Source organism: Nuphar pumila, chromosome 16 (assembly GCF_984573655.1).
Source record: "Nuphar pumila chromosome 16, dmNupPumi1.hap1.1, whole genome shotgun sequence".
Classification (NCBI taxonomy): Eukaryota; Viridiplantae; Streptophyta; class Magnoliopsida; order Nymphaeales; family Nymphaeaceae; genus Nuphar; species Nuphar pumila.
Window position 1 is genome coordinate 16,565,650 of NC_143264.1, and position 14,502 is coordinate 16,580,151.

Consider the following 14,502-nt stretch of genomic DNA (forward strand, 5'->3'; position numbering starts at 1 on the left):
CCAATAGAGGGAAACTGGATCTATTATGAATCGGTAGTAAGAACATATATGGATAAAATTTATAGAGGGTTCTAGAAAACTAGATGACTTGTATCATTTTTCTAGGTTCACTTTGGTAGGAATAGAAAAATGATCGTACTTTATGAATAATTTGACCTGATTTTCTAAAAACTTATAACTTTTTATATTCTCATGATATTCAAAATCATAAATATCAGGACCCTTTTCGCAACTGCAAATTGAGGTGTTATGGCGATAAAATTGTACTGTCCATCGGGTAGGTCCAACTCCCACTTAAATCCATAATCGTAGGTTTATGCGGACCTCACAAACTTGCAAAATTTTATTTGTGAATTTTTTATGAAACTAAAACCACCAAAAGCACAAATATCCTACACTTTTGCATATACTTTAATATTTCATATAAATATATTTGCAAAACACATATCTCACAAATATCCTACTTTTTTGCATATACTTCACAAAATCGCAAAAATTTACGTGTGAAACCACTTATCACTAAATTTGCAAATATATTACTTATTTGTACATACTAGACAATCTCACATAAAGTTATTTGTGTATCTCCTTTTATCACAAATGTTGTACTTAAATGTTTGTGAAATTATGACAAATATGTGATGTTTCTATTTTTTATAGATTTCTCAAATCATATATAAACATGTTGTGGTTCCCAACTTGCTTATTTCGCATAATGTAGGGTTTTTTTTGTCTTTTGTTCTCAACTAATGGTATTTAATCTGCTATAATTTCGATAATTATTTTTTATAATTATTTTCGACAACTATTTTTAACTCATTTGCATATATCATACTTTTTCGCATATACGTTCTAAAATCTCTTGAAATATATTTGTGAAAATCCTATTGATCAGCAAAAATCTGACAATTTTGCAAAATTGTTTCTCCATGTATAGATAAGTCAATATGATTATCATGGAACTAAATACAATTGGTTTGTAAGAAATCAGATTACTTGAAGCTTAACAATTACAAAGTTACATTCAATACATGGGTTTTATTACGAAGTTACAGTCAAAGTTTAACTTCAAGTTTAACTTGATTCATTCGATTACAAAGTTTAACTTGATCCATCCAATTACAAATATAAGTTTAACTTGATCTATCATAAAGGTGCATAATTGTCCACAGCTCAGCTAGCTAGATAGACTCTTTCAACACCTCTCTAACTATCAATCTCTGCTTTTTCATTATCTTTCGCAACCTTGGAAGCTCTGTCCTTCCTGTGCTTATAGAACTTGATCATACGATTCCTTATATCTATGACATTTTGCTGAAAACAACCATTTTATTATCATAACTAATTATAGCGAACATCTCAAACTAGTGAATGACTGACATATAAACACATACTTGCGTGAAGTTCAATCTTCAATTTTTGCTCAAGTACTGCATATACTGTATGACAAATATATTGCAGTTATACTTGCAAAACGAGAAAATATCAAGTAAAAAACATATACATGTATGAAATGAGTTAACAAACAAATGTAAAGTAATTACTCATTCTCTTATTGAGAAATACCCTCCATGGTCTGCATTGTCTAATCTTTATTTTAATCAAACCCAAATTGCGCTAAAAAACTAAACTTACAACACATATGTACAAAAAAGAGATAACATACACAAAAAAACATGTATATTATTGAGTAAATTATGTTATCGTACTATTTGTTTGAGGTTTTTATTTGTTAAATATGTATTCAGAGTGAAATTATATAGCATGAAGTCATTTTTCTTCATGTCTATTTTTTAAAGAACCCAATGCTTGTTGCCTTAGTTGAAAGGAATTAAGAGCTACAATATAAATATAGTGTAACGACGTTATTGTGTACGTGAAAATTTATTTGTGAGTTGTGCAAAGTTACATAAAAATATAGATTGTCAACATCAACAAAATGATATGGTAAGTCGTTTCTCTCCAAGCAATTTGCTGCCCCCACCTTGCTGCCCTTTAGTTGTGACCATTTGTTGTGAACATACAAGGTTTAGCAATTAGTTTATATTAATCGGTAGTAAAATAATATAAACTTTGCTTTTCAGACTCACAAAGAAATACAAAATAAGATAAAGGATCTTCAGCAAGTTGTCTTTTTTTATCCTCATTGCGAGTCAGTTGGAGTCTTTCTACGAATCTTGTTAGATGTTATATAATAAGTCCAGTGTAAAAATAAAAAATGACATCATTTGCAAAAAATGAGTGTAACTAAGATGCGTATGCTTCGATGGATGTGTGGAAATACACTAAAAGATAAGATTCAGAATAAGGAAATACGTAAGAAGGTAGGTGTTGCATCCATTGAAAATAAGATGAGTGAGAATCGTTTACGATGGTTTGGGCATATTCGGTGAAGGCCTAATGATGCTCCGGTTAGAAGGATGGAGAAATGGGAAAATCTATTAGCTAAAAGAGGTCGGGGTAGGCCTAAAAAGACTTCGATGGAGATGATAAGAAAGGATATGAATGCGTTGAACCTCACCGAGGACATGACATTGGATAGAAATGATTGGAGGAGAAGGATTCATGTGGAGGACCCAAAATGATTTTCTTTTTGGTTCATATCGCTGACCCCAATTGTTTGGGATGAAGGCGTTGTTGTTGTAGTGTAAAAACAAAAAAACATACAAAATAACATGCAAACGTAACAAAAAAATAAATAAAATAATGCAAAACTAATACTTACATCACTTGCCAAGAGAGTTTCTTTGTTAAACTCATACTCTTTCAGATCTGCAATATTTTTTTATAGTATTTTCTTTTTCATCAACATATTTTTAACAACAAAATAAATTATATACGATTAATATCAAATATACACACATGATTTGAGATATTGCTTATACCTGAGGTACGACCAGTTGTTTATTGTTGTTTAAACTTTAGGGTTGTTTGAATTTCTTCGTAGTGCGAGAATGTGTATGGCTATACATCTTGAACTACCTAGATATATGCACAAATAAGCAATTAATTAAAAAACACTGGATCTACACACAAATAATCAATTAATTAAACAACTCTGGGATATACACACGAAGAAGCAATTAATTAAACAATACTACATACATATACAAACTGTTATTTGTGCTTCCACCGGTTGTGGCCAACCTCATCACATACATTGCACTTGTATGGCACAACTTTGAATTTTTTTATTTGTTTATTAACCATAGGTCACCCTACTTTGCGAACCACTTTTGGTAGATAGACAACTATAAGAGTAGGTAGAGTGACTTATGGGGATTATCTGCCATCGAAAAGAATGAATATTGATTATATGCAGTACGATACAATTCAACTATGAAAAACTTATCGGAGTAATCCTCTAGTAGATTGCCCTCATACAAAATACATGTGATCGCATGTTCGCAAGGAATCCTGCTAACTTTCCACTCTTCACAAGAACACAAGTGCCTCTTAAGATCAATACTATAATCGTGAGATCGGTCGCGAGCTTTATACCGTTGTCAGAGGTAGTACACTACTTGCACACGTACTTGTGCTTTTTTTTTCAGTTTCTCTAGCTTTTCTTTTACCTTCAGCACCATAGTGTCTATCATATGTTGCCCCGCAATTTTTTTCTCTCAAAAAGTTTCATCAGCATGAGACAAAACTTTTCAATAAGTGAAATTTGAAACTTATCACGTATGGCGAGAATCCACGAATTGAAGCTCTCCGCTATATTAGATATTAAACAATCATATTTTTTCGTTGGAAAGTGTAAGTTAACCCAATGTTTTGGTTCTACATCAGTGGCAATATAATTGTATGTGTCTATGCTTTTTCTTTAATTTTGTTACAAAAATAATTGTTTTGTTCTTTCTTGGTTGCTCGAGCTACATTCCACTAAAGTGGACTGAGTGGTGAACCAAATTTCTTCAAAAAGTTCACTCTTAAATATTTTAGGCCATGTGTGGGGGACAACATACTTTAAACCAGAATGCATATTTGAGATAATTATCAATACTCCTCTCTCTAGACTCATTGATACCCACTAAATCAAAATCATTGTATTTATTGCTTTATTTGCTCTCATGCATGAATCATTCATGCATTTTAAACATTCGAGATTAACCATCAAAATATCGCATTCATCATCACACATATATCTTAACCATAAATTACATCAAAATTATAACTTATACCCAGCATTGTCATATGCCCGAGAATGTTGCATGTCAATCAAATTATTGTGATGAAGGTCACTGACAGTTCTTTGCCCACATGATTCCATATCCTTTTGCAGTGATCCATTGATCATGTACATCAATATTGTCCAATGTTTGAGATACATGGATAATCGGTAAATGACTCAGCTTGATAGATGGCGCCTTAGATATATGCACATTCTCTACAAGATTTGCATCATTTCCTTGATCAACTACTTGTTTAATTGCTCTTTCATTAAATTTGCATACTTTCAAGTAAACATCATCATTAAATAACATTGATTCTACATCATCATCCTTAACATCTATCCATACTTCTTGCTTGTTTAAAATTGAAGAATAATTATATTGGAGGCTCAATAAGTTTGTCGTATATCCGGTTTTATGAGACTTCGAAAACTGTACATTCCTTAAAGGTAATATTTTTTTAGATTATTGTAGATTTTCAATTAGTGTAATCTGATCTACGATAGTGTACTTTAGCTCTTTCAGATGCCATCATTGTATGTTTATAATAACCACAATAGTAAACCCTAAATGGTAAACAATCATAAATCATCTGCAACAATATATAGTTTTATTAAAAAAATCGTAAACATAGTAAACCTTAAACGGTAAATCCGATGACTGGAGAAGTCAATGACAACACAAAGGAAACATACAAACGACATCTATAGCAACAACCAAACACAAATATACATGGAGATATTCAATGATCGTCAGCTAGATCCGTTTACACCTTTGATTGTAGGTTGTCATATTAAACAGAAATATGCATGGGGATATGCATGTATACATTGCATGGAACTCACCTTTCAAACCTATAGATGGGAAAGTCGATCACAAGGATGGTACCAAAACCTCCTCATAATGCAAAAATCACTGCAACAGTTCTATAGAAAAGTTCTTTGTAGACACAAACGAGAAGAAGAAACCCTCAAATAAAAAATGAGTATATATATGATTTGACAAAATCACAAATATTAAGAAAAAATGCATATAATAAAAACTTTTGCAAATATTTAAGTAGGAGATTTGTGATTTTGTTGTTTCCCTTTAAGTGGAGTTTTGCACATAAATTTATAAATTTCATAAAGTATATGAGAAAAAGTATATGATTTTTGTGAGAGGTGTGTTTTATAAATATATTTATGCAAAATATTGACATATATGCGAAAGTATAGGATATTTGTGCTTTTGGTAGTTTCAGTTTCACCAAAAATTAACAAATAAATTTATGTAAGTGTGTGAGGTCTGCATAAAAAACATGCAATTCTGGATTTAAATGGGAGTTGGACCTAGCCGACATGAAGTATAATTTTATCCCATTAATGCCTCAATTCACAGTCAAAAAGGATAAAAGAGTCCTAGCAATGTCGGATATTCATGATTTTGGACATCGCAAGAATAGCAAAAATTATAGGGTTTTTAGAAAATTAGGTCAAATTATCCGTACAGCATGATCATTTTCCAAATATGAAATGTCATCTCAACAAATCATTTTTTTCCAAAAAAAAACATTATGTGTTTTTATGGTGTTGCCGGTCTATTTATAAACTCTTATTTGTGGTGCACAATTTCATATAGTGTAAGTAGTGGTTATGACAAACTTGATTAAAAGAAGGAATAGTATGTATTTTTCGTTGAGAATTTCTTAAAAGAAATCATCATTTCTTTTTTCTATTCTGTATAAGAGATATCCATTCGATCAGAATGGAAGTCACATAGGGTCTTTTTCCTCAACCTGTCCTTTTAATGGTTTTAACATGTCATGGTACGATTGATGCATAACAATTTTTTATTATTTTTGGGCTGATACAGAACGATTCACTTGAGTATCGGTATCGGCCAATACAGTCAGGACCGATAACGATACTAACAACATTGGTGGAACTAGTGCAATGAATGGGCAATATGGGTTTTACTTTGGGATTTTTTTTTTTTAGATAAGCGAGCTGGGGTTAGGCAGACCCCTACCACTTAACTTCAATCGAAAAAGCTGTACTTTGGGACTTTTCCACCAAAGAACCTCGCGTGGTGATGAACTTGGGGATGTAAACGGGTCAATCTCTGTTTGGATCCAAGCATAACAGAATCTAAATGGATGCGTTTTGTACATAATAGGTCCGAATTTCTGTTGGATTCAAATTTGGGTTGGATTTGGATTTAGATGCAAAACTGCATAGCAAATTCAAATCTGAACACAAAAACAGACTAATTAGCAAAAATCCAAATCTGATCCATCGACACGCCTACACTCACATTTCACATCTCGAGTGAAATTCAGAGGCAGCATATTTCAGCCTCCCAGCTTGGTTTCAGATTTTGGTGCGGCTACAACGCAATGTTTTTTAGGTCTCAAGAAAATTCTCAGATCTAGAAAACCACAGAACAAAGAGTACATGATCGAAGCCTAGTTAGCACATACGGCCACCGATGGTCCAAGTCAAAATTCAAGCCATCACCATGGTCTCCATTACAATTTTTTTTTATTATCATGCAAGTACAACTGAACATGCTTACAAGACGGCCAGGTCCATAATCAATATAGAGAATGTTCTTGGTAAAGGTCTTACTGGCAAGTACCCAGTCACTCGTTGCCACACGGCCGTCATCAGACGTAAAGAACACTACCAGTTTCACATGCAAGATAAGCAGAGAGATTAGCAATAGAGTGCAGAAAATAGCCGTCTAGTTCTTTCAGGATTAAGCAAAACTACGCATAAAAACCTTCAGGAATCAAAATCACAATCTGATGAGCTGAGCATGATAAACATGTACAGAAAGCCAAAGGCAGTTGCATCACTACTCGTCATTGATCCAACCACCAGATGAGTTTCGGCGTGGGACATCGCGGTGGGATCCTGCAGAATAGCTCTGAGTGTCCCGTTGAAAGCTGCTTAGGGATCCAGGCTCCATCATGGAACCAAAGGTCCTACTACCCCTGTCAGATGCAATTTCTGGTGTGTACACATTTGGTCTGCTGAAACTCAACTCATCAAGGCGAGGCGCATACCTCTGTATGGCAGATGGATTTAACCGATCATATGAAGGTACAGCTGAGACACCCGATGGTCCAAATCCAGAATATGGCAAGGTGCCTATCCGTGTTCTATCTTGATCCAACGCGTAGGCGCTTCTCTGTGAAGTAAAATCACCCAGACTCTGTTCGCCAAAGAGCCTAACCTGCAATCTGGAATCCAAACCAGGTCGACCATACTTCTCATCCAAATCATCAGCATAGGGTTTCGGCATGGCAGCAGCTCGGAAAGTTTCATCCTTGTTCTCCCTCAGAAAACTAGGGTATCGATCCTCCAAACTGTGATGCCTGTATTCTGGTTCCCTACTCATAAATCCATGGGTATTACCAGATAGCCAATTTGATGTCCCTGTTGAAAACATGTCATCCCTGGTCCTAGAATAGCGTCTTTCTATGTCCCCAAACTCATCATCAGGTATACTGTTTGGTGGACCTCTAAATCTTGTCTCTGTGTCCATGAAAGTGGCAGTACTGTTGGGCAGCAATTCACGCATCTCTTCATTGACATCTATCTTGGGAGACTTGAATGCTTCAGATGGCCTTTCTTTTAAAATGCTTGTCGACTCCAAGACTTCAGTTTGGTGCCTGTCTGTCTTTTGCTTCTGTTTCTCAGATCTGCCTTTAACATGCTTAATATAAACTTGGTCAGTTCTCTCAGTCACATTCTTGTTCCTCTGATCCACAATAACTCCATCGCTCTTTACCTTGTCCTCACGTTCATTCCTGCTAGAGCTTTTACGCTTAGATGGAGAAGTAGGTATCTGCTTCTCAGGTTCCGTGACCATTTCTTCATTGCGAGTTTGAGTGAAATAGGCACCAGACTTCTCATTCTGAACAGCAGCATGAGGCTTCTCATTTTGAGCATCAGCATCCTGAACCTTTTCCACATCATCATTAGCAGCCTCAGTTTGATCCCAGGAAGTGTGCCCTTTTTTTGTGCTTATACTCCGATGCTTTGATGTCCAATCAGGACGACTCCAGAGATAGAAAACAGGGGCCTTTGTGTTCCACTGACTAATATCATTGTCCTCCACGTCAACAGACCCTGGCAGGTAAAATGCCTAGAGAGAGAGAGAGAGAGAGAGATGAGACAGACTGCATTATGAATAAACACAACAAAGATTATTTGGCCAACAAACCTTTCCCTTGAACTTCTCGACGTCCTCCCAAATTAGATCATATGGGCTCCTTTTCTCATCTAACCTGTTGAAAGAAAGTCAACATTAACTTAAATGTCCTGTGCAACATGATGTAGCTACATATGACAAAGAAAGAGATCCTACCTTTCTGTTTCTGGTGGAACGATAAGCACAATGAGCTTTGGCCGGAACTCAAGGGCTTTATCGATAAATTTGTTTGCCAGAGCAGCTTTAACCCCAAAAGGAGGATTAAGACCCATGATCTTAATGCCATCAAACAAGGGTCATCAAAATCAAATTTTTCATGTTTTAACGACAATGAAATAAAAGACTGAAATTCAGAGTTACATAAGCTAGGTGAAATTACAAAGCAGGCTTTTACAACCATACCAGGCGTGATCCTGTTGGCAACTCGTCCTTGTGCACAGTCATCCAATCTCTCTTCTCAAACTCAAAGTCATTCTGCAAATTCAAACGTTAGAGATCATATAAAGATCTATTTCTTGGACTGTATCGTGAAGTTCAGAAAACTCGCATCACCATAAGAGAGCAGACTAACAGCAAAGTTTTTCTGGTTGCAGCAGCATACTCTATTCTCATTATTCTTGAAAAAAAACCGAGTATGAATTCAAGATGAGGACCAGCACTGTTAAAGCATGGTTTTAAGGATGCCACATGATTCCCTTGCAATATTCGTGATGAAAAATGTTGCTTATACAATTTCTTGAGCAACTAACCAAGTAACCAATTACCAGAGCAACTAAAGCTGTAACACTTAAACTGAAAGCATCTCAAATGCAAATTCCTTTTGACCACTCCCATAATATTAAATTCACCAAAAGATCAGTTTCAAACCAGGTATAATGCCAGCCAATTGCAGATCTGCAAATATTCTCTGAGAAAACCATCAAGACTAGGTTCATATCTATTCTTTTTTTTTTAAGTTCTCTACAGAAACAGCTGTACTAGCTTCTGTTTGAGCAACATAAACATGTACAAGAGAGAAGTAACCTTCAACAATATTTGTAAGAGGAAAAAAGCTATGTATGTTATAAAGAAAGGGATGGGTAATCACTGGAGGATCAAATATAGTATTTTGAACTCCAGCCCATATAATGATACATCATACACTAAGGAACAGATGATAAGTGACTGCAAATCCTATACATGCACTAGGGTACACAGATGGTAAGTGCCTGCAAATCCTTAACACTATACATGAATCTATTGGAACAATAAGGGACAGTATGACAACATACACAGAAAGTGGACGTCAAAATCCGTTATAATTAGTGAATATGGTTTCCTTCTGCAAAAAACAACAAAAATGTTCCCTTTACAGTGTCATCTTCAGGCATGCTATGCACAGAAAAGTAACTGCAAAGAGGGAGTTGCCCGATTTTAAGTCTAGCTAACCAAATCCAATTTACCATACCACATATTTATCAAAATTTAAAGGAAATAAAGAACAGTATTTTTCCTTCTATCTTTGTTATCTTTTTCTTTTCTATGTTTAAATTCTTAATTGACTACATTTTAAAACCTTCCTTTTCAAAAGTCACTTTACAACTAAAAGTTTAATATTTATATTTGGCATCTTTGGCATGCATGTGTGTGCTGATGATAAGAGCACTGAATTTAGCATGAACAGAGTGGAAATTATCTTGTTCATGTCACGGAGAACAGGATTTGCAGCAAACACGTCCAGCATTTGTTATTTCATAAGGCACTGATGATCAATGTATCTTTCCAATGTGAATTATATTTCTGAGACAATTCTCATAAGCAAGCCCAGGTATTCAGGTTGGATACTAGTTTCAGCAATGACCCTTCAAGTTGTCTGACGTAGCATGAAATAGAACGCATTGAATACAAACATCCAGGCCAATGTGCAATGGTTAGTTTCACAAAACAATCACTAGCAGTTACTTTTACATGCATCAGTACAAGCATGTGTAATGAAGATCACAAGTTATAGCCGTATAAGCTAGCACAGTGTCACTATCATGCTTTTATAGTTAATACTTCTCCCCTCCCTCGGCTTTCCTCCAAGAAAAAAATATATGCTACAAATAATCAATTTTAAAGGGGTTGAATTATATAGCTTGATGGTTAGGCCACACTATCATAATCAAGGGGTTTCAAGTTTGGATCCCATGGAGGTTTCCCCCAGCTTGCTTGTTAAAAAAAAATATTTTTTGTCACCATTCCACTCTCTTTTACAAGTGTAAGAAGAAAAGCAGCTGCTCTTCGACTGAGAGAGAGAGCCATACAGAAGCAGCACCAACAAATCAAGATATATCTTCCACAGACCACAATGTACATATGCAAAATGGAGACAAACAGAAAAGGTTATTCAGATGAATCATATAATATCTTCACAAAATCACTGAAATAATTGTGTGTGCTCTTTCATGAAAAACTAGACCAATCAAAGTATACCTTGGGACGAATAAGATCGTAATTTTTGAAAGAGCACTTTTTCCCAGTCTCTTCAAGTTTGTCTTTCAACAAGCGGCTGAAGTCATTAGCTCCACAACAAAAATCAACAATCTGCAGACATCGAAAATAGAGCAGTCTTTGAAAAAGCTATTATTACAAAAGTGGCTAAATATATTTTATTGAAATATCATCCAAATGTAAATTTCATTAACAGTCTCAGGCTTCATCCAAAAGAAAGTATGCAGCAGAGATACTATCAATTATCAAGCCCAAGTCATAGAGAAAAACAAAAATTATGAGCTGCTACAACTACCATCATCAAACGTAGCTATATAGACAATACATGAGAGCAACCAAGCAATCATAATACAAATATTCAGGATTGAACCTTCAAAAATCAGGGTTGATATCAACAGGTTTGAATAAAGATAATTTGACAAGATAAAAAAATCACCCGAGTTCAGTGCTTGTCAACATCACCCTCAACTCCCATATTTGGCAGAGGTGCTGACATTGGCATTATTTGCTTGGACTTTTAAAACAGACAAGTAGTACAAATGGGTCCAACAGAATTATGCTTCCTCCGGCAGAGGCTAGATTTTATTTTCATAAACACTTTAGTTTTGTTGTCTATATTCTATAAACTAATTTGATTTTTAAAAATACCAAGTAGGGTACATATATAGTTATAATATATACCTATATTATTTTCAAAAAGACACAAAGAAATGCCAAGAGTTGTGATGACTTTTAGACAATGCAGATATACTGGATGAATAAGTGAAAGAGGAGCATGGGATGGATGATGATACCGATCCAAGGCAAATGGAAGCTAATTGGAACAAATAAATGATGAATCCAATGATTATGCAAGACCCAAGCTAGATGATGAATAGAGTTGCAATAAAAGAAGAAGACACCTCACTTCAGTGTTGTTTTTGTCGTGATTAATGAAAAGTTAAAAGCCGAATAACACAAGTTTTTTTTTCCTTTTCTTTCTTATTTGGTGGGTCATATAGCCATGAAGTCAACTATAAATGGTACTGAACCTGGCGACTGAGTTGGTACTGTTTATGTTTAATCATTTACAGTTTCCTATGTGGTTTTCCTTTTCTCTAACAACATTTTGATCATTATGGTTGTTTTTATTGTTGGTATAATGTATTATTCGCAAGCTGTTATCCATTGAATTCATTTTTTATCTATTCCATATTCAGGAAACTAGGTTGACTTGCTTTTCTAGTTTTAACACTTAGATATCATTTTTCATTTGTGATCAAATTCCTCAAACAAATGAAGGTTTTCATTTTTTTTCTATAATGTTTGTATATTTTTATTTTTATTTTTTTATATAGCACACAATACAATGTGGTACCACAAAACCGTATTTTACATCCTTGTGATACACTTTAAAATATGTTGTCCATGATATTGCTGGTACCACAAAACCGTATTTTACATCCTTGTGATACACTTTAAAATATGTTGTCCATGATATTGCTGGATGCACTACATATCACTGTAATTGCTTTTCCAAATAGAGTACCTATAGCATGCGTAATGGACAATCTCATCAAATATCCAAACCAGTTAATAACATGTCATGATTTAACAACACCCACCATAGAACGAACTGCAAGGAAAACATCTGAGTTCAAGAATAGATTACTATAAATTGCTTTATTTCAATTCCCAAAAAACAATTTTAGAAATACACGGCAACAGGAAAATCAAACAAGCTCAAAATGCAGTGTCACTAAATGTAAAACCCGTAATTTTTAAGGATTATTAATAAATAAAGAACTCATTTTTTTATCTCCAAATTAGAAATGTGTTTCTAGCTTTTGAATTTCATTTATTTATTTATTACATATTCATTTGCTCATTCAAGCCAATCAGGGTATAATTTGCATTTATAGAACTATTTTGGGTTATAAATCACTATTTATATATATATATATATAATATTTAAATATATTTTTGATGGAGTTTGTAAATTATTGGAGTGTATTTGTGTGTTATTTGGCTCTTGGAAATGATTTATAGGGTAATTTGCTATTTTTGGTTAATCTTGTTATAATTGGCATTTTTTGAGTTTTTGACATTTGCGATCGCACACGAAGGGTTCGTTGTATTGCTTAGGTAGCGGTCTTTGCGGACTTCGAAACTCCTCGGTCTTTTGAGTTTCGATTCATTGTTCTTCACATTATTAAGGTAAGATACCTTAACTGAACTTATAGAAAGCATGTTTAGGCACTAATTGTGTAAGCATGATGTTGCACTGAATATCTAAATGAATTGCAAATACAAGTTATGCTCACACACTTCACTTAGTTGTGGATATCTAAGACTCTTGTGATTGTAGCTCGAAGATCATGCTTGTCATGATTGTAGTTAGCGGAATATGGAGCGTGTTTGTTGCAGGTACACCTGTGTGTGGGTTTGAATGCCTATTCACTTATGAATGTATAATGTATACGCAATGTGTGTCATCATACTTTGGTTTACGCATAATATGTTGCTTTGTGTGTTTGTATGAATTTGATACATGATGCACATATAACTACTATGGATATGTATAAGTCGTGTTTGATGCATACTGTGGATGTTTTATATATTGTCTTGTCATATGATGGACTCATTTATTCTTGTATAGAAGAATGCATGTGAATGTTATAAATTGTTTTGAACTTGTATGTCTTGTTTGCTTGAGAAATATATGTGTATGATGTACGATAGGATGGTCAATGAGATTTTGACCAACCCTTACACAATTATATCTAAGGTGATATATCGATTTATGTGGTAAAAAATGCATATGACTTTTATCGTGTGTGCAAATCTCGAACTACGTAGGAGTTATGTATGTTGAGGTTTAGTTGCTTCGTATTATGAAATGTGCATGTTCACGTACGCACGCATAGAACTCATGTTTTGTTTACGCATGCTTCGAGGTTCAATCTACGAAGTGCAATGTTCTTTGTGGCGATGATATGATGCGTAGGATAATATGTTTATGTAATAATATGATTTAAATGCCACGTGAAATGAAATTATGAATGCATGTGATAAATGTTTAAGTTCAATAGTAAACTTTTGTTCATGAAGCCTTATTGGTTAAATGTATGATTTTATAATTTTAATGCCATATGAAATGATGTATAATGTGATGCTTTGATTGTATGCATGTCTATGCTCGTGTTGATGGCTATCGACCCTGATAGTGGTCAATTGTATTGATGCATGTATCATAATAGTTTTTACTGGATATGGTACCCGTTGAGGAACTGTTCCCAAAGGATTCTCCACGAGGGTGTGCATGACCAGATCAGGTAATCTGGTTAGAGCGGTAAGTCTCTCTGAGGGAGTGCATTGTCCAAGAACGAGTAGCTCGTGAAGATGGTATATTCCTGTGAGGAAGTGCATTGTCCAAGATCAGGCAGACCATCCGTCTAGGGCGGTAACTCCTTGTCAGGTTGCACATTTCCCAGACCAGGTGATCCGGGGTGGATTTTGTAAATCTTTATTATGAATAAATGAAATGTTATGATGAATTGTGATGATCTTTTGAGTTGATTGAGATAGCCAAGTATGAATCTATAGATTTGGCTTTTCTATTATAGCATGATTATATATTGAACTCAAATATGATAATCAGATCCTTATTAATTTT

General features: G+C 34.5%; 1 protein-coding gene across 3 annotated transcripts in view; it reads right to left on the reverse strand.

Annotated features, from left to right (window-relative positions):
• Positions 1 to 6,628: 6,628 nt before the first annotated feature.
• Positions 6,629 to 14,502, reverse strand: part of LOC149813027 (protein ENHANCED DOWNY MILDEW 2-like) — a 49,005-nt gene continuing 41,131 nt past the window's right edge. For all 3 annotated transcript variants that reach the window (XM_089992371.1, XM_089992370.1, XM_089992372.1), the window contains 5 exons: positions 10,830 to 10,940; positions 8,778 to 8,849; positions 8,532 to 8,650; positions 8,388 to 8,451; positions 6,629 to 8,309 (listed from right to left, as the gene is read on the reverse strand). In XM_089992371.1, the coding sequence (XP_089848497.1) occupies positions 7,014 to 8,309; positions 8,388 to 8,451; positions 8,532 to 8,650; positions 8,778 to 8,849; positions 10,830 to 10,940 (1,662 nt within the window). In that variant the 3' untranslated portion in view covers positions 6,629 to 7,013. The remainder of the gene's footprint in view (positions 8,310 to 8,387; positions 8,452 to 8,531; positions 8,651 to 8,777; positions 8,850 to 10,829; positions 10,941 to 14,502) is intronic.